This window comes from Aspergillus flavus, chromosome 8, assembly GCF_009017415.1.
Source record: "Aspergillus flavus chromosome 8, complete sequence".
Classification (NCBI taxonomy): Eukaryota; Fungi; Ascomycota; class Eurotiomycetes; order Eurotiales; family Aspergillaceae; genus Aspergillus; species Aspergillus flavus.
This window is the reverse complement of record NC_092403.1, coordinates 1218657-1240120: the sequence shown is the minus strand read 5'-3', so window position 1 is coordinate 1240120 and position 21464 is coordinate 1218657. Positions and strand designations below refer to the sequence as shown.

Here is a 21464-nt window from a genome sequence, read left to right as displayed (position 1 = left end):
CTTCTGCAATGTGTTTACTACCATTAGCATCAGATGTACTAGTCCTAGTAATTACACTTTCATACAACAGAGAATCCAGGGTTGACCATTAAAAAGGTAAACGAAACTATATTTAATCTGGATATCATAATGTCCGTTTCTTTCTAAGGCTCTAGTTGACGAAAGTGAATCCAGGATACGTGGCAAAGCTATCTATCAGTTGAACTGAGACATGCATATAACCCCTGCACCCTTATCACTGTGGAGCTTTAGAAAACCCCCCACCAAACCCGACTTCTTCGTCTCTCGAGCTCTATTGCGGGGTCATACGATATTCCAAGTATACCCCTCACTCTTGGTGTGCTTTGATGCCGATCGTCGGCATTCAATGATCTCTCGAAATGGAGATACGCGGTCTATGTCTCTTAGCCAAATAGTTCTCCCCTGTGACGAATAGGCCCGCCACTTATCTCATCTGAAGGGCAGTGACGAAGTAACCACGTCGCCTTGGCTCCATGGGTCAAGACTGATATCCTTGTTGTATCTTATAGTATTAACAGCAACAATTCTTGTTGCGATTGTCATTCTATTGTCCAACCATGACATCCGATCCTGTTGAGATCAAACAACATGTGGTCACTGCGCAGTTCTCCAGCATATGGAATGTTTGATGTTACACTGACAGTCGTGATGTTCCTCAACGAATTATGTATGCATAGGGGGCTCAGCTCAAGCCGAGTGCGTTAGGGGAACCGGCCCGAAGTGCCCGGGCGGTCGTATGAACAATCTGTCGAACGATATGTGAAAGAAGCGATAGATATTCTCTTTCACAGTAATATGGATACCCGGCAGCATGCATTGCATCGTGACCATATCTAACAGGTCTCCGTAACAATGCTACCTAGCGTTCAAGACGTAAGCTACGAATGAATCGGCTGCTGCCCTAGCTGGTGAATTTCAATCTAACCTCTTACAGGATGTTGTTTCCAACGCTTTAGTTCGGTCTCTCCGATCCTCTCGAGACATTGATATTCTAAACATATTAATTGTTCTCGCATCAGAGGCTATACGGGGTACACAATCCTGGTTGCTTATAAACATACTCTCGTTTACACATCTTACAGCAAATCACCATTCTGCCAAGTACACTCAATGCCTCGGAAAGCATCAACGTCCAAAACAACACTTTTGCAATACAACAATGACTGTACTGTATAATTACCGTTCTTCTTACTCTTTTACCAAGTAGTTTTCACTCGCACACCTAGCTCCACGCAGATCCCCAAGCACCTCCATTATTTCAATTGTCATTCCTTACAAAACCTCGCTTGTTACATGTAGCAGTATACAAACATCTCAGTCAGGAAACTGCCAGTTGAGGTGCAGTTTGGACCCTGCCAGAACTCATAAACACAACGGCCGACCCTTTATTGTTGTCAGTGTCGGCCATATCGGCCTACCATGTTCCATTGGAGCGATAATTACCCACCGGACAGTCACTACCATTGCAATCTGAGCATCACGTAGTACACATACTTCCTATGGAGCTCGCAGAATACATACCGAGCTAATAGCTATCGGGGACACCACCGCCAGCAAGAGCCATAGAGAGAAATTTGGCAGGTTGGCTGTGGAATCGGACTGCCGGGTGTGGGTGGATCAGTACCTAAGTAGTAACCGGAAAATTACTCTTTTAGGAAAGATGAAGCTTTTGCTAGTAAAAGGTGGATCCCGTATAGTCACGTGCCAGATAGCCTCAACTATCAAGTACTTGCAAAACGCCGTCACGTGAGCAAGACACAACATTGAATGCCTTTAAGAGGCATGAATTCATCGAAAGTTAAGGACAGTACCGAGCATAACAATCTCGGGATTTCTTTCCAATTATAGTGCAGTTGATTGTGTTCCAAGGGGAATTATCATAGTCGGCGGCAGAGGAGCCTAATCACCGTCCCCTTCGCCTGAATATATATTTCTGTTGTCCATGAACAGCGTGAGAGGCTTAAGGTTTGGTCAGAACGATATCAAATGTATTTACGGCTATAAAGATTTTTCAGATGCCATGTTTCACCTCGAGTATGGTAGCAATGAATTTCATTGGGAATATCTCATTACATGCATTATACAACTAGCATGCGCAATACAATATGTTGTTGATTGCCAAGAGGTTGGATCGGGCTCGGCCCGGCGCGAAGAGAGTTGGTGATTTAGGCCGAGCGGGTTGAACCCCAGCAGACATTGAGCCTGACAAGACTGTCTCAATCCGGTATACTCGTCCGGCTTGAAAGGACTTACACCGAGTTCATCTACCTCAAACTTGATGTCAAATTTTATTCCGTTCTTGTGGATACTATTGGATGCAAAAAATAGTACAAGTTCGCTTCTTCAGCTCAGAACAACGCAAGGAAAACGATCGAAGACTTCCCTACAAGCCAAACGAGGTACCATCCTGAATATGCCTTGATCATAGGAGTTAGTCGAGCATCATCTTGAGTGTTTTATCTATCCATTGATGTTTTTGCTGTCTAGAAAATTGCTATTGCATTTGAACATCTGTGGTAAGCGATATCGGGATGTTCCATCCGCCGATCGCAGTTTGTTGATCCATCCAGATAAGCATTGGGTCCGGCCTTCCAAGGAGAGGCTCTTGAAAAGTTCAGCCCTGTAATAGCCTCGAACTCGGTACTGGAGCTATTAGATGGTTGTCACTCTCTTGAAGGCAATGATCGTCAACATGAAGTCTCTTGCATACAGCTTAGCGCGATACTGCCACGCGTCTTCCGATTTTTCCAATGGTGCCAAGAAAAGCACCCACCCAAGCATACGTACAGAGCTTGTCGCCAACGCATTTTCTACACGCCTCATGCCAACGCCACTTAACACTACTGGCGGAATGACAATACCGAGATACTAACAAAAACTGCATAGCCTCGGTCGAAAAGCGCAATGGATGTAAACGGTTGCCTAATGGATACCGTCTATTAGTGTATGTACCAGCTTCACACCCACAGTTCAGCCACCCGTCTCATGTTGAATTTGAAGGATACTGTCTCGACTATTCTCAGAGTGAGTGTTAACAACAACACACTGTAGGATTGGAAGTCGATACAATAGATGGACACCCTTTGTGATGCAAAAATGCCACTTGAATGTCGCCTTTACGGCTATTTTCTAGAGGATAGTCATGCGAAGGGCGACTGAAGATGAGCTGTGTACATTGAAATCGTCAAAAATGCAAGCGAAGATAAGATGATGTGGATTCCCGGATGGAGTCCGATTCATCATCCACCCACACCGAGCCAAATATAGGGCTTGTACTCGTGGTTTTTCGTGCCAAGCCTGCAAAACGCTGGTACGGGGACTTCAAGATTTGAAAGGATATTCGGATTATGCAATGTCAGGAATGACAAGTATAAAAACAGATGATATGACCTCCTGACTCCATCTGACATGAATCATTCCTTTCTCTTGACCATTGTCGCTTGTCTGTTGTTTTCATTATTCCGGCGTGCTTTGACGCCTGTCACTCGTTGAATCATTTTTCTATTCAAGTTTCATCATGAAGTATTCAGTCTTCAGCGCGGCACTGACTCTGGCAGTCAGTGTGTCTGCTGCTGCTTTCCCAAAAATGTCGTCCAACGTCGACAAACGTGAAACCGTCAGCCAGTTCATCCCCGAGTACTTCACCGGCAGCTGCAGCAAAGAGAAGATGACAATCCGTAAGGAGTGGCGTCATCTGACTGCGAAACAGCAGACCAGCTTTCTCGATGCTGTTCAATGCCTGATGGACAAGCCTGCGAAATCCGGACTGACGGCTACTACTAGCCGCTTCAGTGATCTTCAAGCCCTTCACCGTGGAATGACCAATACCGCGCACGCGGACATCATTCACCACGTTGTAAGTTGACCCCTTTCTGTTTTTATCACACATCTAACCAGTATGTGAATAGGGCCAATTCCTCCCGTGGCACCGCTACTACATGCACATCTACGAGACTCTACTTCGAGAAGAGTGCAGCTATACTGGCCCTATACCGTAAGTTTATTACGTCTACCTTTCGCTTATTCCCTGTATGCTAAGTTGCATCAAAGATGGTGGGACGAGCAGAAGGACGCCGACAGCGGTAATATGTGGCAGTCATCCATGTGGGGTCCAGATGCATTCGGCGGAAATGGTACTGGATCGGACCTCTGTGTGATTGACGGTCGTTTCTCCAACTACACCTTGCACATTGGTCCCGGTGATGAAGACACCGACTATTGTCTGCGCCGTGCGTGGGACAACGAAAACGCAATTGCCAATGCGAACAGCATCGCCCTTAATAATTGCAATGCGTACAACACTTTCTCGCCCTGGTGGGATTGCATTTCCAACATTCCCCATAAGGGCGTTCACACCTACATTGGCGGTGTGGTACGTATTAGCTTTGAAATAATGCAGTATAATGGCCCCTTTACTAACGAATTCAGCCTTTAGATGGCCGATATCAAATCCTCACCCGGTGACCCGATTTTCTTCATGCATCATATGTACATCGACCGTGTTTGGTGGAAGTGGCAGAAGGAGGATCCTATCAACCGTCTCTACGATATAAGCGGACCGACCTTGAACCATACTGCCAATGTTGAACCTGCTGGTGGCTGGCAGAATGCAACCCTTCACTATGAGTTGTCGTCCTTCAACATCAAGCCCAACGTTACTATTGGAGAGGTTATGAACACTCAGGGTGGATACCTTTGTTATGGGTATGATTAAGTCTGCTATGTGGAAAGCCCTGGTAGACTCAGGTCATTGGCTTTAGCACCTAGCAAGACTATTTATTTAAAAAAAAAGCAGCTATATAAGGACCCTGAGATGAATTTGGGGAGGGATAAACAATCATGCTATATGCTATGACGGCTAATCAATAGACCCTTTTACAGAAACCCCCAAATATCTGTTCTAGCAGAACCGTAGAAAACTGTCTCTGAATTACCGGCTTGTCTCGTAACTCCCTTCGTCTATAGGCCCAAACCGCTCGGACCGATCTCATTACTCGAAAGACTACCGCATCGTCCGAATGGCCGGTATATCTTGTTCACATGCCTCTGGTGAGAGTATATTGATGACCACTAGCAAGGAGACTCTCTCCGAAGGGCTGGAGCGAATTGCCGGAGATGACAATGAGACGAGGCTGAGGCCCACGTGGAGTCGTTGCAAGTAAACTGGACCTGGTTCGGGTGACTGGATACTCAGAACGAGGATCACTCAAGTTACCTAATTTATGCAAACTTCAGCTCTCGTTGTGCTAGCCACTACCCCGTAATTAATCAGTACAGGAGATTGCCTTAATAGGATGCTTACCCGTCTGCGTTGGCGCCTAGTCCTAATAGAACCAGCCCTACTACCCCGCTCGTAAGCGCCCACCAACGCCAGCCAATTCTCCAGCCCATCAACTCGAATCTCGAACTTCAAAGAGTAGACTTCCCTCCAATCCTCTAGTGTGACTGAAGAAATCCCAAGCTTGAGGCTTTGGCACGTCTAACGAGTCCCCATGCATCCTGTTGACATTAAATTGGCGCTGCTATCCGCATTTCGCATCCAAGCCGAGTGTTTCAACCTTTCAACCGTGTCAATTGGTCGAATCCTTGAAATACCGCAATGCGTCTTATAAATGTACAAACCTTTGCGCTGGAGGAGTTCTTCAACGAGCAAGTCCCTCCTTACGCCATACTTTCACATACGTGGGGAAATGATGAAGATGAAGTGTCATTTCGCGATATTACCGAGAGAAATACCGGGGATGCCAGCTGGCCAGTTAAATTCAAGGGCTGTTGCGAACGTGCAGAAAAGGATGGCTTTACACATGCATGGATCGACACCTGTTGTATTGACAAGACCAACTCAGTCGAACTCGGTGAAGCCATCAATTCTATGTTCCGATGGTATAGCAATGCCTCTGTTTGCTATGTCTATTTCTCCGATGTTACTACCGACGATCGCAAACAGTTACCCTCTCAAATATCCTCCAGCCGGTGGTTTCAACGGGGTTGGACATTGCAAGAGCTTCTAGCACCGAGGCGTCTTCTTTTCTTTAATTCACAGTGGGTGGATATTGGCAGTAAAGCCCAATGGACAGGCCTGATCGAAACGATCACAGGCATCTCGCGCGCATTCCTCCTCGGGAGAAGACCGTTGTCAGAGGCAAGTATTGCACAACGTATGTCTTGGGCTTCAAAACGAACAACAAAGCGGAAGGAGGACATCGCTTATTGTCTTCTTGGGATTTTCAATATCATGATGCCGATGATATACGGAGAGGGTGACCACGCATTCATACGTCTACAAAGAGAGATTATAAGAGAAACCCGGGATGACTCTATCTTTGCATGGGGCTTGAAATCTGCAGGGCCTGTCTCAACTGAGCCCCAGGAAATGATATCTGCCGGAATATTTGCGCCCTCGCCAGCCAGCTTCATTGGCAGCGGTCATATTCTCTCACTGGAGCGTGAGAGCAAATGCCGGACTGCATTCGGCTTTGACCGTGGATATATCCGAGGAAACTTCCCTCTTTATACACGCCAAGATGGTCAGCTCTTTGCAAAGCTAAGTTGCGGTCCTGAGACGAAATGTGTTGAGGGACAGATAGTGGGAATTCCACTCTATCATGAGGCGCCTGGTGAAGAATACTATATTAGACCCGAAGGGCGTTACGCACAATTGCTCCCAGATATTGAAGTTGTAAGCTTTACTCCCATAATCTACATCAAGACTGAGCGACAACGGGCATCAACTACAACGGCTACCAATCAAAGCTGCTTTTTTATCGAAGATCCTATCAATGCAGGATTGAAGTTGATTGAAGTGGAACCACAAGATTGTTGGTGGAAAGAGGATTCTCAAATCGTAATGGAGAACGACACTGCTGGCAAGACCATACAACGAGCTTGGGCTCGATTTCGTCACGAGCGAGAGGGTTCTAGTGACTTCCTTGTATTACTTGAATCGAGAGTACAGGGATCGCAAATAAAGATACGAAGCCATATTATGACTTCTTCCCAGACGACTGCGCTGAGGGATTTGGCTGAGCAACGTAACCGTATGCGGAAAGCAGCATTTGGCAAGAAGGTTGCTACTGACGGCGTGACCACTATTCATATCAAAACGGAGCAAGACACAACTGAACAAGGAATGTTCGTGGTCAAGTTAACCAAAGCAACTGCCTTACCCAGCGTGACTGTGAATGGGACGTTCGAGCTGGAACTACGAGCGGTAGCGTCTGGGTTGGAAAGAGTAGCAAAAAGACGAGATGAAATCCTTCTGGAAATCGAACATTTTAACCAACAAAGAGGAACAACTCTAACCTGGGATTCAATTAGGAGTCACCTGGATGCAATAGATGAAGAGAAATGTGTATTAGAGAAAATTGGAAAATCCCAGATGGAATGGACAAAAGAGGGATACACATTTGCGAGGCAAGCGAATAGTCTTGCAGAAGCAGCTCTAGCAAATGGCTATGTGCCAGTGCTGGAGAAAAAGTCTGCCACAGGAGATTCTGGTACAGTGACGGCAGACCGATTATATGTGATGATTTACTGACCAGCATCTAGGGCAACATCCTAACAACGAAGTCCCAGTTTCGACGGCTCGCCAGAAAGCATTTATTGACTCACTAATAGCATTTGGAGGATGGTTTTGGTGAATGGGGTTTACGGCCAAGTGACCTGAGCCAGGAATATTCTGTTTCGCTGTTCTATATATTTGCGGAGGCATAAACTGCAAGACCTTAATGTTCTATCGCCATAATGCATAAAAAGGGACAATAAGCTTTGTGGTCGCGAGGTTGACAGGTACCAACGATGATAGTCGAATAAATGCAGTTATGTTCGGTTACTTCATCCAGCCCGGGATCGCGTCATGGACGAGCTCGATGATACAAGGACTAGTAAACCTACGACCGGCAGATATCTTATCAGAACGTGTATATGCTCGGCAAATAATGCATAGACCACACTTTAGCTGCATATAAGCGAGATTAATAATTGCTCAGACTTTATGCCAATGGCGTTATCGATCTAAGTGCGCTGTTTACAAGTTCCGAAGGCACAATAGCTCGGTAGGATGATGAAAAGAAAAAGGAAATATCAAAGTTATAAATACAAAGGGTAGCCAATGCCTGGCTCGTGAAATACTGGATAGATAAGGGAAACAACTGGCCTATTTCTACCATTTAAAAGACTTATCAAGGACAAAACAATGGGGTTGGTCACTCAATATAGTCTGCTGTTAGCAGCAGCGGCGGGTTTGCCCTTCAGTTCAGCAGATGGACAATACCGATCTCGTCCGGATCTCACAGTCCCCAAGTTGAATATCACCGTGCCTGCGCCCGACGCCAATGGCTCGGAGTATGTGTTTGTTGCTCCCTACGCCAATACCATCCCACAGCCTGGCGCTTATATCTACCGAAAGGACGGTGATTTAGTGTGGTCCGGCGTTGGGTACTACTCAGGGTTTGTGGCGAACTTCCATCCCACTACATACAATGGGAAGACTGTCCTCCAGGGCTTCCAGGGAACGATGGACCAAAATCATGGCGAGGGGGTTGGCCAACATGTGCTGCTCGACCAGAACTATGAACATCTCATATCAACCAGGACTGGAAATCACCATATCCCATCGATTCACGAATTTACCGTTGTCAATGACAAGACTGCTCTTGTGGAAATTTATCTTCCAACCATTGCAAACCTGACACTGTGGGGTGGCAATTCGTCCCAGCAATGGCTTGGAAACGGGCTCTTCCAAGGTTTGTTACTCTAGGATATTCTTTGGAGTATGCATTTCATTAACGAGGGAACAGAATTTGATATCGCAACTGGAGAGCTAGTGTTTGAGTGGAACTCCCTGGACTATCTCGATCCTGCAGGTAAGTTCCACTCTAGCATCTTTATCTAAGCACCGAGACTCTTTCTCACTGTATGGCATTTAGATTCGTTAAATGCACTGGGTTCAAGCGCTAGCAACAGCGGACTCTCCTCTGCCCAAACCTGGGATTACGTTCACATTAACAGCATCGACAAAGACAATGATGGAAACTACCTCGTCTCGTCACGACACTTCAGCACGATATTCAAGATCAACGGAACCGACGGCTCCATTATCTGGCAACTCGGTGGCAACCACTCCACATTTACCCAAGATTTCACATTTGGCTTTCAGCACGACGCCCGCTGGCGATCGCAGTCCGGCAATATCGACGTGATATCCTTCTTTGACAACTCAGGCAACGGTGAAATAACCTTCAACAACGTCTCCAGAGCCCTGTTTGTCCAGCTCAACCACACGGATAACACGGCAACCGTCATTCGCAAAGCCACAGCCCCATATGGCCTGGAGGCTAATTCTCAGGGTAACACTCAACTGCTTGCGAACGACAACTTGTTTGTTAGCTGGGGGTCTGCAGGTGCCTTCACGCAATTTAATGCCGACAATGAAATCCTCTATCATGCGTTCATCGAAGATGCGGTCAGCTACCGTGGGTTCCTAGCCAATTGGACTGGTACACCGAGTGAAGCTCCAGCTCTTGCGGCATACGTGGACTCAGCCAATACCACTCGGTTATATGTTTCCTGGAACGGAGATACTGAAACGAAGGTCTGGAGGTTTTACCAGGTTCAAGAAGGTGAGACGCAGTATCTTGGGGAGCAGAGCAGAACGTCGTTTGAAACATCCTTCCTTTGGGAGAGCGAATACAGTCCTGCAAATGATGTGAAGTTTTACGCAGAGGCGATTGGTGATAATGGGGATGTTCTTGTCAAGACACTCCCTTCTCTCGCAACTAGCTTTACTGAAATTACGGAGTGAATGATAGGACAGGCCCTTGTGAAACGGGCATGTGATTTAGAGTAATATAAACTAGATTTTAAATTTATAATGTTGATTTCACCTCAGACCTTACATAGGCACTCATCGCTGATCGTCAGGTTACTGTATTGTGTAGGACAATGTATGTACTTCAATGGAATAGGGCCACGCGATAGGACATATGGACTTCAGGAGGTGTATCATGGGGATTCTGGTATATTATCTCCGGCGCAAGCTTGTCATTCAGATCGGGGTATAAGATATTCAAACATAATAGCCAGGCCTAATAAAATCTTTGCACCCGACTATCCAAACTCGCATATTTCCCCCTCCAAGGAACGATACGTTTCCAAATGCAATTTGACTGATGGTAGATCGAGTATAGTTGAGCACTCGGAGAAAGGGGCAGTTACGGGAGGAACAAAAGGAAAAATCCCCTGGGGATCCGATACCAGCCGAGACGCTACGAGGTCTCTGTCCAAGCTATCACCATTCGCTGATCAAATGGTATCCTTTGCAATTGCCCTGTCTAAGCATAGCTTAAGTAACTGGGTAAAGGGGTGTCATGAGTATAAAGCTTACACTTTAGCTAACACACAGTCACCTTTATCCGTATACCAAGTAAAACCCTTAACTCAAGCCTGTGGGACAGAGGGTGGCAGCCGAGCCATGGCAGTAAATATAGTTCTAGATGGGCATATTCCATGCGCCCTCTGCGATGGAGATAAGTGCCGCCTGGCCGAGCTCGTAGTCTTGCTCGAGGGGTGAATTCGGAGGGCGTAGAAAGACTTCCTCGAAGCGGATGATTAGAGGATCACCAGTAGTTCTTACAACCCCGTTCCCATAACGAAAGATCCTAACCGATTGTTCCCTATAGGCGAAAAACCGAGCACAAGATCCGGTTTGTGGTGGGTTTCCTGGAACCCACTTCTCCAGAACGAGTGCATCTCGGTCCTTCGTCATAGATATCAAAATCACCACTTTGACATTAGCCTCAGACCTTCCGATCCATATGTTTGCGTCCATTTGTAAGTGGGCCAGATTTTCGTACCAGCCGCTTTCCACAACGAGAGTTGGCCACCATTTTCTTGTTCTTTCCGGCGGGAGAGTGCGTGGGGAATAACATGCGGCTGGCTCCTTTTGAAGATTTCCATCTATCAAGGTTACGCTACCGATCCCCATCAACTCGCTGTGATCGCCCTTCCTGAAACTTTGCATCATAATCTTTTGTCCAAAATGTCCCACGGCAATTATGTGAGGATTGCATGGGATTTGAGCGATCATCAGCTGGGTTTTGGTATCATAAGTTACCCGGCATTTGATTCCAAATGTACCCCGATGGTCGTCGAGTTCCGGGTCAACAAGTTCAGGCGGCACATGAGTGCCCAGGATATAACCCCCCACATTGCCATGCCTGATCTCCCTTTGGGTACACCTCCTGAGGTTTCTAGCGGTGTCTCCAATAATCTGCGGGGTGTTCTTTGGGAGGGTCGCAGTTGACAATGTCGGCTTCTGATCGCCTTGCCCCATATTCAAGGTCATACTGCCTGGTACAGTCAAGGGCTATGAAGGTAGGTAGCTTTCTTCCTTTGAGAATCATTTACCTTTGAAACGGTCTGAAGTGATGTCACTCTTTGTTCAGAATGACCCATTGAGTGAATACCATACCATAATGACGATAGATCTCGGGAATATGCTACACTCTGTAAAACCATAGACATTTCTGTCCGAATATAATTTCCGGAATGTCCCCCACTCACAAGTCATTGTTCACGTTTTATCGTGAGTCAGACACTAGTGAACTATATATTCATGATGTCTTACGATAGAGCTGGAGGACTGGGAGGTAGATTGATGTGTGTTATTCAACTATCTGATAAACAGAGAAAGCCATTACATGACTTTGCGTCAGGTGACTGACATCTTATGTTATGAATACTCCTGAGGATCATACGTCATAGGAATAGCTGAATCAAAGCAAACTGTGTTCAGCTGGCTTTCACCTGAATATTGACATGATATTGGACATCAAGTCTCCACATCACGAGGTACACAGCCTCATGAGTTTCTCAGCCGCACTCTTAGTGGCGAGTCCTAGCGATTGTTCCCCACCTCCTTCATGTATTGTAATTGCAATACATTTTCAGGGGGATTTTAACTGCACTCAGTTAGAGCAAAACAAAGACAGAAAAAAGAAGAAAATGACAAAGGAGGACAAAAAAAGATAAATATCTATAGTGGATATATGTATAAAAGAACGAAGTTCACGATAGTCTTTCTATAGTTTAAAATATAGTAAAGCTGGAGTATACAAAGGTAACTTTCTGAAACCCGCTGTCGTTACAAGGAACTGCCCGCCCCACCATCAGAAATCTGAGATACAGTACATAATGATCGACAAGAGGGCGACGTGGAAAAGTTTATATAAAGAAATCTCCAAGCTGCCCCTCACCCTCCCTCCTTCATCATTTTCTACCTTTCTTGCCAGCTGTCTATCCTCCTGTGTTTGGCACACAGTTTATGCCCAGTACGACATATTATTTCATTCCATCAAAGCAAGGACAGACAAATCAGTATGCCTGTCACTTTCAAAGTTGCAAAGCACGAAGCAGAGAAGTGGTGGGCCCAAAAGGCCACCACTCCGGGAGAATTCCTCGAAAGAACGTCTCCTAGAGATTACAGACGCTCCAAACGAATTGTCCAAAGTTCTTTCGAAAAGCTCCCGTTCTATGACACGCACGACCTACAGGATCGCCATATCACACCATCAGAAAACGGTCTTGTCCGGGCAATCTTTTCGGCGTACAGCAGTCATTATAACCTTGTCCTCCGCCCGGAAGATGTGTGGTTTTCCATCCTATCCCAACTCGGCTTCTACGTCAACGCGCATGCCGAAGAACTAAGATCATACTTCGTTTCGCATGAGGGACAGAAAGAACTCACAGTCAAAAGTGCAATACGAGACTTTGGGGCTCTAGCGATGGCAATGACAGAGCAGATTCAGGAGAACGTCAAGGACCCGGAGCTGCGAGAATGGATCATGCCGGCTTTCAGCACAACCACCACATCTGATAAAATCGTCTCGGCCATTTTGATGATGGGCGTCCTGCAGAAATATTTCTCCTATAAGATGTGTCTCATGTGCGGTATCCCCAGCGTGACGTTGCTCGGCGAGCGGGATGACTGGGTTCTGCTACTATCAAAGATCGACAAGATTCCTGAGTTGGGTGAGGAACCGACACAATTTACAACCCTTCTCCGGCCCATTCTCCAGCACTTCATCTCATCATTCGATAACCCCTCCTCTCCTGATACCGTGGACTTCTGGCAAAGGTCTGTCCATAGTCAGGGTGGCGGTAGTGGCCCTAGCTATTTGTCTGGCTGGGTTACAGCATTTTGCTTTTGGGATGCCGAGGGGAGGCCCCTCTATCGCCAGGACACCGTGGCCAACGGTCTAGGTGGCAATCTAGACGGTATCTGGTATCACCGGGTAGATACGGATGAGATTCCTTCTGGTTATAACACTGTTCCTGTGAAAGTCGACGACTTCGGTAATGTTTACATGACCAAAATGCTCGCCGGTCTGGTCGGAATCGAAGCGACACCGATAACAAGTGCCAGTGGCCAGGAAGCTGGATCTTTGAATACTATTCAGCCGGTGGCAGGATGGTGGATGTATGAGATCGACTCAGGAGAGGAGGAGGCACGGGAAAAAGAAAAACGTCAGCTTAAAGCTGAAATGAACTCCATAGAGGCTGCATCTGCCGATTGGGCTAACGACCCCCAACTCAGCGAGCGTTACTGGAAGTTATTTAGCAAGCACCGCGATTTAGAACTGGTCTGAGGCCCCATGTCCTTGGGCTTCTGGCTACAAAGAATACTGCAGCAGGAAAAAATGGCGAGGATATGGGGGTTCTGTTTTAATCACAATATGATCGTTGCTATCTGCGCTTGTATGCAGTTATCTATAATACACAGAACCTTGCGTTGCTTTTTCCGTATTGCTATACCATAGGTACCAATTTGACAGTAGGGTATACACAGTATCATTACGTCTATAGCACCTAGCTCCAGTCAACAAGATCGCTATCGATAAAGACCCTTCCAAGAGAGGGTGTTCCCCACAAGATTGCATATCAATCTCAGGTGAAACTGCAGGAAACTGAAAGATGTGTCTGTTTCCTCCCCAACTGAGTAAGACTATTAGGGGGTGAGGGGGTTGATAATCACTATCGGATGGGAAGGTAGTAAAGCTCGAGAGCCATAATAAGAATACTGTAAACACAGCCAAGTAGAATAATGCCAACACTCCATCAAAAGGAAATACTATCGTTTCGACGAAATACCAAACCATACCTGGAGAGGGTTAAAAGAGTATTCATTGTTATTATCCTCTGATCGTATCAAATCATAGCTTGTCTCATTCATGTCTTACTTCAAGCGAGCCTCAACAACGCCGACCGGTATTCCTGGAGCTCTCCACACCTTGACCAACTTTAGACCAGATATATCCAGTAGACGCTCCCAATCTTTCTCTGTGCGTTCCCGTCCAGCAAACGTCATCATAGTGTGGTCCATCCACGCATGAAACATGTTGGAGCCAACTTCTGGCAAGATATATTCGGTGATCAACACCCGGGACTTTTCGGGATCCATTGCTGCAGCCAGGTTCTCCAGAATCTGCCTTGATTCTGGCTCATCGGGCCAGTCGTGGAGACATCGGCGAATATAGTAGACCAGCGCCCCTGTTGAATGGTCAGCCATCGCAGCAAGTAACGTATTCTATGAGGGACTTGTGCCTACCTTTAATAGGTTGTGGCTGGAAAAAATCATGTGCCATGGCTTCGATGCCATACGGTTGCGTTTCTGTTCCATTGTCTGCGATAACGGTGGCCTGGTCCTGGAGTATGAACTTTCCCTTCAGCTCAGGAGCGCTTTTCTTAATTTGACGCAAGATGTGACCCCGGCCCCCTCCCACATCGACAATGGTAGCCGTGTTGTCCTCAGCTAACTTACTCAATTCGTCCGCAAAGGGATAGAGGCCAATTGCAATCAGTCCTGAGTCTTGGGCTACCATGGCCTCATTGAAGGTCGTAAAGCGGTCGGGGAACTTCGATATGTGTTCAAACATAGTTTCCCCTTCGCAGTTTTGTACAAATGTATAAGGGTTATTTCGCAGACGGAAGTTGTTCTGCCAGTTCTGTTGGCGCAAAAATTCATGATTTCTTAACATAGGTGTGAAGTATTCATCCACCCTAATTGTACCCTGTTAGACAGTCTGTTATCAGATCGCAAGAACAATATCACTTACATTAGTTTATAGACCGCCATCATTTGGGGTGCCATATAGATCTCTGAAAATGGCGTGTGGGCGTATTCCTCTTCTCCGGTCTCTCGGAAGGGTCCCATCGGGGTCACCGCGCGCATGAGTCGCACTATGTTTTGTTATCAGACGCATGTCACGACCAGATGTGTGACTATGATACGCACCTATCACCTCTTTGTCCACTCCTGTCTTTGCTGAAATTTCCTTTGCGGAAATACTCTCCCCTCCTGCAGGGATGACATGAAAGACGCCTGCTTCAAGGAGCGCTCTGATTGCTCCCATATTCGCTGCCTAGTCATATACATCGTCAATTAGTTAGATCATGCTACATTTGAACCTAGAAGATATGTATTCTGTCTGCTTCTCATACATCCTCAAACTTAGAAAAAACCATATCTGCAGGCCCGCGTATGGTTTGATAGAGGCGCCCGGCCTTTGCCATAAGATCGTATCTCGCATCGTAGCTGTCTGCCTCAGATAAACGCTCCTTGTACCTCGTAGCGGCAGCAATGACCTGGTCCAGTTCCTCCTGGATGGGATCGAAATTTGGATCGATGCTGCCCATTTTGAATGGGACGATGTTTGAAGCAGATGACAATGAAGAATGAAGACAGCGTATCCTTGCCAGCACGATCGCAGCTGGGACCTGGTAATTAACTTATAGATCGTTCTCGAAGTGTGACATGTGGAGTGCGAGGGGGTGGCTTCTGCAGCAACGCCAATCATTATTGTACAAGTGCACTAGTAGTGCGAGATGGTGTCTTGTATGCTGCGGAACCCACCCGACGCTCTACCTGTGGTGAGTGCTTAGGGCTGGAGTGACTGAGGAATCACATTTGGTGCCCCCACCTGAAATTGGAGCCAATGCATCAGGGGCATAAAGAAAGTCAAATCTCCAATTGCTACCTGCACCATCGGAACGATGCGACGATCTACGGCGTTCGGCTGTCAAGGTTACAAAGTGTACATACATCCAAGACGATATGCTTCCGAGGCCAATATATTCCTCCGTAAATATAGCTCAGACCACCTGTCATGGATAAGGTTCAGTGCCGCAATTCTCCCATGGAATCAATGCGTCGCTCACCTCCAACACGAATGCCGAGACATTACTCCGTAGAGCTATGGCTCCCGTGTTCTCAACCGAAGCCACCGTGTATCTGACATGTCCACTTTCACCCCCACATAATGATCATCATAGCTAATTGTGGCATAGTTGATCATACTAGCACGTCTTCCGCGAATGAATTCCGCCAATCATGATCAATCACGAACGGCACAACCTGCAACATAGCACTAAGAGATCCCATCTCACAGTCAACCAGTTTTTTCTCCCACCCTACCACCTGGTCCTTGGGTCCGCACAGTGGGAGACCCCCCTGGTTGCTGCATAGCGCTGACCTGTTACACGTCAACGTTGGTCATGGACTTTCTTCCCTTCACGATGCCGTTGTCCCTCCCCCACGGTAGCTATATCAACATTGCATGACCCATACATCAGCCACGTCATCCACAATAGACAAGACCCTGAGTTACAGGACCGATCAACCGCGTTGCCGCTTTGTCTTTTCACTCAACTTGCCTCCCAGTGAATTTAACCAAAAGGTGGACGATGATTGGTTGTTATATACAATGACCCAAGGTCCTGTCCACACTTACACGAGCACATATATTTATTCTTAGTATTGACAATTAAAAGTTAACATTGTGCTGGGGGAGGTAGGTGTTAGATCCGTGGAACCAACATCTTGACCAGCGATTTGTTCAATATTTCTGACCCTGCTTAATCAACTAGCATGTAGCTTCGATGGAAGTAACGCAAGGGGTTTCATCTTTCGAATCATGTCTAGTGACATTGGATTCGGCCCTTTATAGGCCTATGATTCATAGTGCGCCTGTATACTCCAACCAATAAAATGCCAAGACTCCTTCTCCTTGTCACAGCCCATTTTGGACAATGGAATATTTCGCCAATTGAGGTATCATGTAAATATTGAAGATCATGTTGGACCAGACCTGTACAGCCATTGGCTATTCCAATATTTCCTCGATGTACCCTGTTGACGATAGGGTTACATTCTGGCTGGATGCATTCCAAGTATCAGGAGTAGCAATGCATGATGCATCATTACCATTGATGATCCGTTTATTAATTAGTGCAACTAATATGAACCCATGGGATCGCCGTCTGAGGAAAGTTATCGGAACACTTCCAGATTCTACCGGGGAAGCCGGTGGTGCGAAGATCATCGTCCGTGCTTTTGCTATGACCACCCTGACTGGCTAATGACCGAACCCTATCGGGGATCATAGAAGCAAGCGACATGTCAAAAATGGAGCCATTGGGATTGTTATTGTGAAATCGACATGGACATAAGTACAACTTCCTCCATGGCGAGGTTTGGCCAGACTTAAAAGCAAGCATGCACTACTGCTATCTTGGACTTGTTTCGTCCGTTAACCACGCAAACTTAACACCGGTGTCCAGGTGCCTACTACACTTCCACTACCATAATCTTGGACGCTCGCTATGGACTTGAGCAAGATACCAGTGGCCCCTCCGCCACCGGGAGTTACTCCCAAGTTTGACAACCCGGAGGGGTCGAAGTTCAAGATTTACTCCGTCAGTCTTGCAATGTGTTCATCCGCAACCCTTGTATTACTTCTTCGATTGTATACGCGTTTCTACCTTCTAAGAACATATGGCTTAGATGATTGTATGTACATGCGATTCATGTGCTACATCCATTGTTACATGTTGTGTGACTCAGGCTAACATCACCTAGTGTTCTGTGTGATGGGGCAGATCTGTGCATGGATTTTCGCCATCCTGAGCGTAATCAGTAAGTATACTCAGCTGTGTCAATATTCATTAGACACGCATCTAACAGACGAAGACATCAAGAACGGATACGGTGTACATGTCTGGGACTTGCATCTTGACAAAATAACGCCATTCAAGAAGGTTTGTCTGTCCCTTACCCTTTGAAATACATCCAACATACTAAGCAATAGCAGTATGATCTCGCAGAAGAAGACGTCTACGCGCTCGGTGTCTGGTTCGTCAAAACGGCTATATTACTCTTCTACCTCCGACTCAATCCCGAGAAACGTTTCCGCCAAATGACCTTCGCAATCATGGGCTTCGTCGCTTTCTACAGTCTACTGAGCATCCTTATCTTTACACTCGGATGCAACCCAGTTCAGGCTATGTGGGACGTCACTATTAAAGATGCCAAATGTGTCGACCAGTTTGCGTTCGTGTACGCCAATGCGGCCTTCAACGTGTTCTCCGACCTTGTGACTCTGATCCTCCCTATTAAGATTTGCTGGTCGCTGCAGACGTCGGTGAGACAAAGGATGCTTCTTATGGTTGTTTTTGGGACGGGCTCATTGTAAGCACTTTGCACTCATGTGTGAATATCTCATATGCTGACGCAGTTAATCTAGTTGCTGTGTCGTAGCTATCCTACGAATCGTGACCATGATGCCTTATATTCACAGCAGTGACTTTACACACTTCAAGGTCACACTCGCGAACTGGTGGTATGTTCATCACCCCATACTATCCTCATTACCCAATAATCAGATACAGTATACTAACAACAGTTATCTAGTATGATCGAAATCAACGTAGGCATAATATGTGCCTGTCTACCAACGATGCGACCGCTGCTAGCACGCTGCTTCCCACGAATCTTCAGCAGCATCGACCGGAGCAATAACAAAAATTACAAAGGCTCAGACGGCAGCTATTCCCTGAAGCAGCGCAAGAAGATCCATAACTGGGACCACCTCACAACCCTGCAAGGCACTCAACTCACGACACAAGATCCGGAGAATCTGAAGCATTCGGAAAGTGTTCAAGAGTTGGTTAAGCCTGATGGACACAATGATGCCCAGGGAATCATGACGAGTACGGAATATTCAGTGACCTATAATAGGGACCATAGCCATCTCACTTAGAGTGATATGTTCGGTCATCGAACATGGGCTATGCGCGTTGTGCGTTGTTACTAAAATATTTACTTATTTAATTATTCACCATATTCTACTGGGACATTACTTTTTACCATTCAACCACATGTACTAGCTATGTACTATTGAATTATGACAAATACACTCATATATTCCAATGTGTAGAATTTGTGTAAAATATTTCTTTTTCCTTTTTATATATCCCGGCCTTATTCGGGATTACTGGTCATTTCATCCCTTGCATATTTAATCGCACAAAACACGAATATACCCCCCAGATCTCCCCATTATGCAGGGTAGTGATCGACGGATCCTTTTTGCATAAATTCCAATAGTCGAGTTATGAATATTTCCGCATTTAGGTTCGAACACTAATGTCCGCGGATATCTGTGCGAACTCGTTGCTGCTGGTCAATATTGCGGCATAGTTGACGAATCAATTACTCCCTTCAGTCCGGAGTTTTCCCCTTGAGCACAGGCTCCCAAATGAGGTTACGGTGCTATTGCACGATAGCTGTGGATGGGGCTCTGGTTTATTTTATCTTGGCGGTCTTGGGGGGTTCTTTGTCTCGACGTTCAGGGGTTGTACGTTGAGAATATTTGTCATTTTGGCAATATGCTATTGTAAACCCTAGGATTTGCAGGTGAAAGGGGGAAATCTGTATGAAGTTTATTGAGACGATTGGTGTGGGATATATCATAGGGGACACATATATACAAGGACTTGACACTCACATTATATATACCATTGTGGGACGTTGATGAAACATGAGGGCAGGAAAGTTTATTGAATAGAATGGGCAGATTCCCGTCCATGAAGCAATTAACAGTTTGATCGACATCGATATATTGGTAAGGTTATAGAAATGACCCAAGCGGTTGGTAGAGATCCGGTAATTGTTTAGGTCAACTGCGTCAAAGTGGTCCGAGTGTTTTTGTAGAAGCTTCGACCTGAAGTGAAACAAAATAAAAGATCCACATATTCCTATCTATATAGCCATTTTTCATTCCGAGAATCAGAAGTTAGAGCGATTTGGTTTGTTCCTGGATCTATTTGCCAATGTGGTGTTTCATCATATCGGCCCACTGGTGGTGACAACCATGGCTGGCGTCGCTCACTAGAGTGGCATATTTCCGCGCGGTTGCCGTAATGCTGAGGTGATATGGTCTTATACCATTTTTGCTGGATTTAGGCATTTCTGATTGGACCTCGTAGGGATGTTTCAAGGATATAGTCGTTGCTTACTCCCGGAGTCGAGGCATGACTCCGGAGAACCCTAAAATAGGACATCTCTGTGATATGGCGGGGGTCGGACTGGGTTCCGTGCCCACTTGTCTGGAGTTGGTGAAAGTCTGTTGGTCGGGGGTGTACATACCAAAAGATGATGGCAATAAGGGCGGCCAGCGAATAAGACATAAGACAACATTGGCTTCCATTGCCTAGGGCCACCACTGCCGTCGAATGAACATTTCCAGACGGTAGTTCGTATAGAAAATGCAACGCTACCACCCACAGGTTGCCACGTCTACATGCACTGCACCAGACCTGTTTTTATCTAAATTGGTGAGTATCGCAAAGCGCCAAATGCCCCTTACATGTTATACATATCAGTGAAAGATTACATACTAGAAGGAGCTGATATCTTGCGGCCTCGGACATTATTGTGTCCAATGCTTGTCACTCCGGAAACAGTAGGATTGTTCCCCGGAATCATTGTGTAACAGATGAATAATGTGGCTAGCGACTGCCTTTTGGATTGGTCTCTTTAGCTATAACAAACTGTCAATATGTTGCTCTACAGTGCAACCGTGGAACTGTGGCATGTTATCTGGCAAATGCGAGAGCACTTGTACACGCTATTAGGCAAGGATTTATTATTCGTGTGACAGGAAGGACGGCATTCCGACAAGTAGAACGGTGACACCCGTCAGGCAATACTGTGAACGATACAGTCGCTAGAAGAAAAATTGAGCTAGCAGGGGAGGCTGTAATGACAAGGAAGTGTAGCAAAAGGCACGAGCACCAAATACAACAGCGAAGAATGATGAAAAAGTAAGAAGAGGAGGAAGAGGGAACCCGACAAAAAAAAATGGAAAGAGGCAACGGGTCAAGAAGGAGCAGAGAGATGTAGTTTCGAGCAGGAAGAGGAGAATAAGAAGCTACATGGGTAGCCTATTTATCATGTCCATGTGATTCCTGTCTCTATAGCTCTGCTTGCGAGGATATCATGGTAGCATTAGCGCGCCTTTAATGTTTAGCAGTGAGATTGCCAAGCTCGGAGATGTGGACACCATTAAAAAGCCACAGTGACAGTAGCCAGCCATGAACCGTCAATA

At 46.2% G+C, this 21464-nt stretch overlaps 7 protein-coding genes across 7 annotated transcripts; 5 read left to right on the top strand and 2 right to left on the bottom strand.

The window, feature by feature from the left end:
* Window positions 1-3538: 3538 nt before the first annotated feature.
* On the top strand, window positions 3539-4735 carry F9C07_12610 (putative tyrosinase; the record flags this gene model as incomplete). Its single annotated transcript, XM_041295408.1, has 4 exons — window positions 3539-3877; window positions 3930-4015; window positions 4072-4393; window positions 4457-4735. The coding sequence occupies 4 exons, from the start codon at window positions 3539-3541 to the stop codon at window positions 4733-4735; spliced, it is 1026 nt and encodes a 341-aa protein (XP_041151346.1).
* Window positions 4736-5620: 885 nt separating this feature from the next.
* Window positions 5621-11930, top strand: F9C07_2287256 (ASST-domain-containing protein; the record flags this gene model as incomplete). The annotated part of the gene is made up of 4 exons (XM_071510892.1): window positions 5621-7497; window positions 8197-8765; window positions 8820-8885; window positions 8949-11930. The coding sequence occupies 4 exons, from the start codon at window positions 5621-5623 to the stop codon at window positions 9821-9823; spliced, it is 3387 nt and encodes a 1128-aa protein (XP_071367320.1). The 3' UTR covers window positions 9824-11930.
* Window positions 10511-11365, bottom strand: F9C07_12608 (uncharacterized protein; the record flags this gene model as incomplete). The annotated part of the gene is made up of 1 exon (XM_041287560.1): window positions 10511-11365. The coding sequence occupies one exon, from the start codon at window positions 11363-11365 to the stop codon at window positions 10511-10513; it is 855 nt and encodes a 284-aa protein (XP_041151348.1).
* F9C07_2287255 (uncharacterized protein) lies at window positions 11920-14145 on the top strand. The gene has a single exon (XM_041287555.2). The coding sequence runs from the start codon at window positions 12399-12401 to the stop codon at window positions 13665-13667; it is 1269 nt and encodes a 422-aa protein (XP_041151349.1). The 5' UTR covers window positions 11920-12398; the 3' UTR covers window positions 13668-14145.
* Window positions 14146-14254: 109 nt separating this feature from the next.
* Window positions 14255-15714, bottom strand: F9C07_12606 (O-methyltransferase; the record flags this gene model as incomplete). Its single annotated transcript, XM_041295401.1, has 5 exons — window positions 14255-14568; window positions 14627-15078; window positions 15135-15258; window positions 15314-15440; window positions 15520-15714. The coding sequence occupies 5 exons, from the start codon at window positions 15712-15714 to the stop codon at window positions 14255-14257; spliced, it is 1212 nt and encodes a 403-aa protein (XP_041151350.1).
* Window positions 15715-17151: 1437 nt separating this feature from the next.
* On the top strand, window positions 17152-17436 carry F9C07_12605 (uncharacterized protein; the record flags this gene model as incomplete). Its single annotated transcript, XM_071507862.1, has 1 exon — window positions 17152-17436. One exon carries the CDS (start codon window positions 17152-17154, stop codon window positions 17434-17436), a length of 285 nt encoding a protein of 94 aa, XP_071367319.1.
* A 243-nt stretch (window positions 17437-17679) lies between these two features.
* On the top strand, window positions 17680-19115 carry F9C07_12604 (putative integral membrane protein; the record flags this gene model as incomplete). Its single annotated transcript, XM_071507861.1, has 5 exons — window positions 17680-17866; window positions 17936-18114; window positions 18168-18544; window positions 18600-18695; window positions 18767-19115. 5 exons carry the CDS (start codon window positions 17680-17682, stop codon window positions 19113-19115), a joined length of 1188 nt encoding a protein of 395 aa, XP_071367318.1.
* Window positions 19116-21464: the final 2349 nt, after the last annotated feature.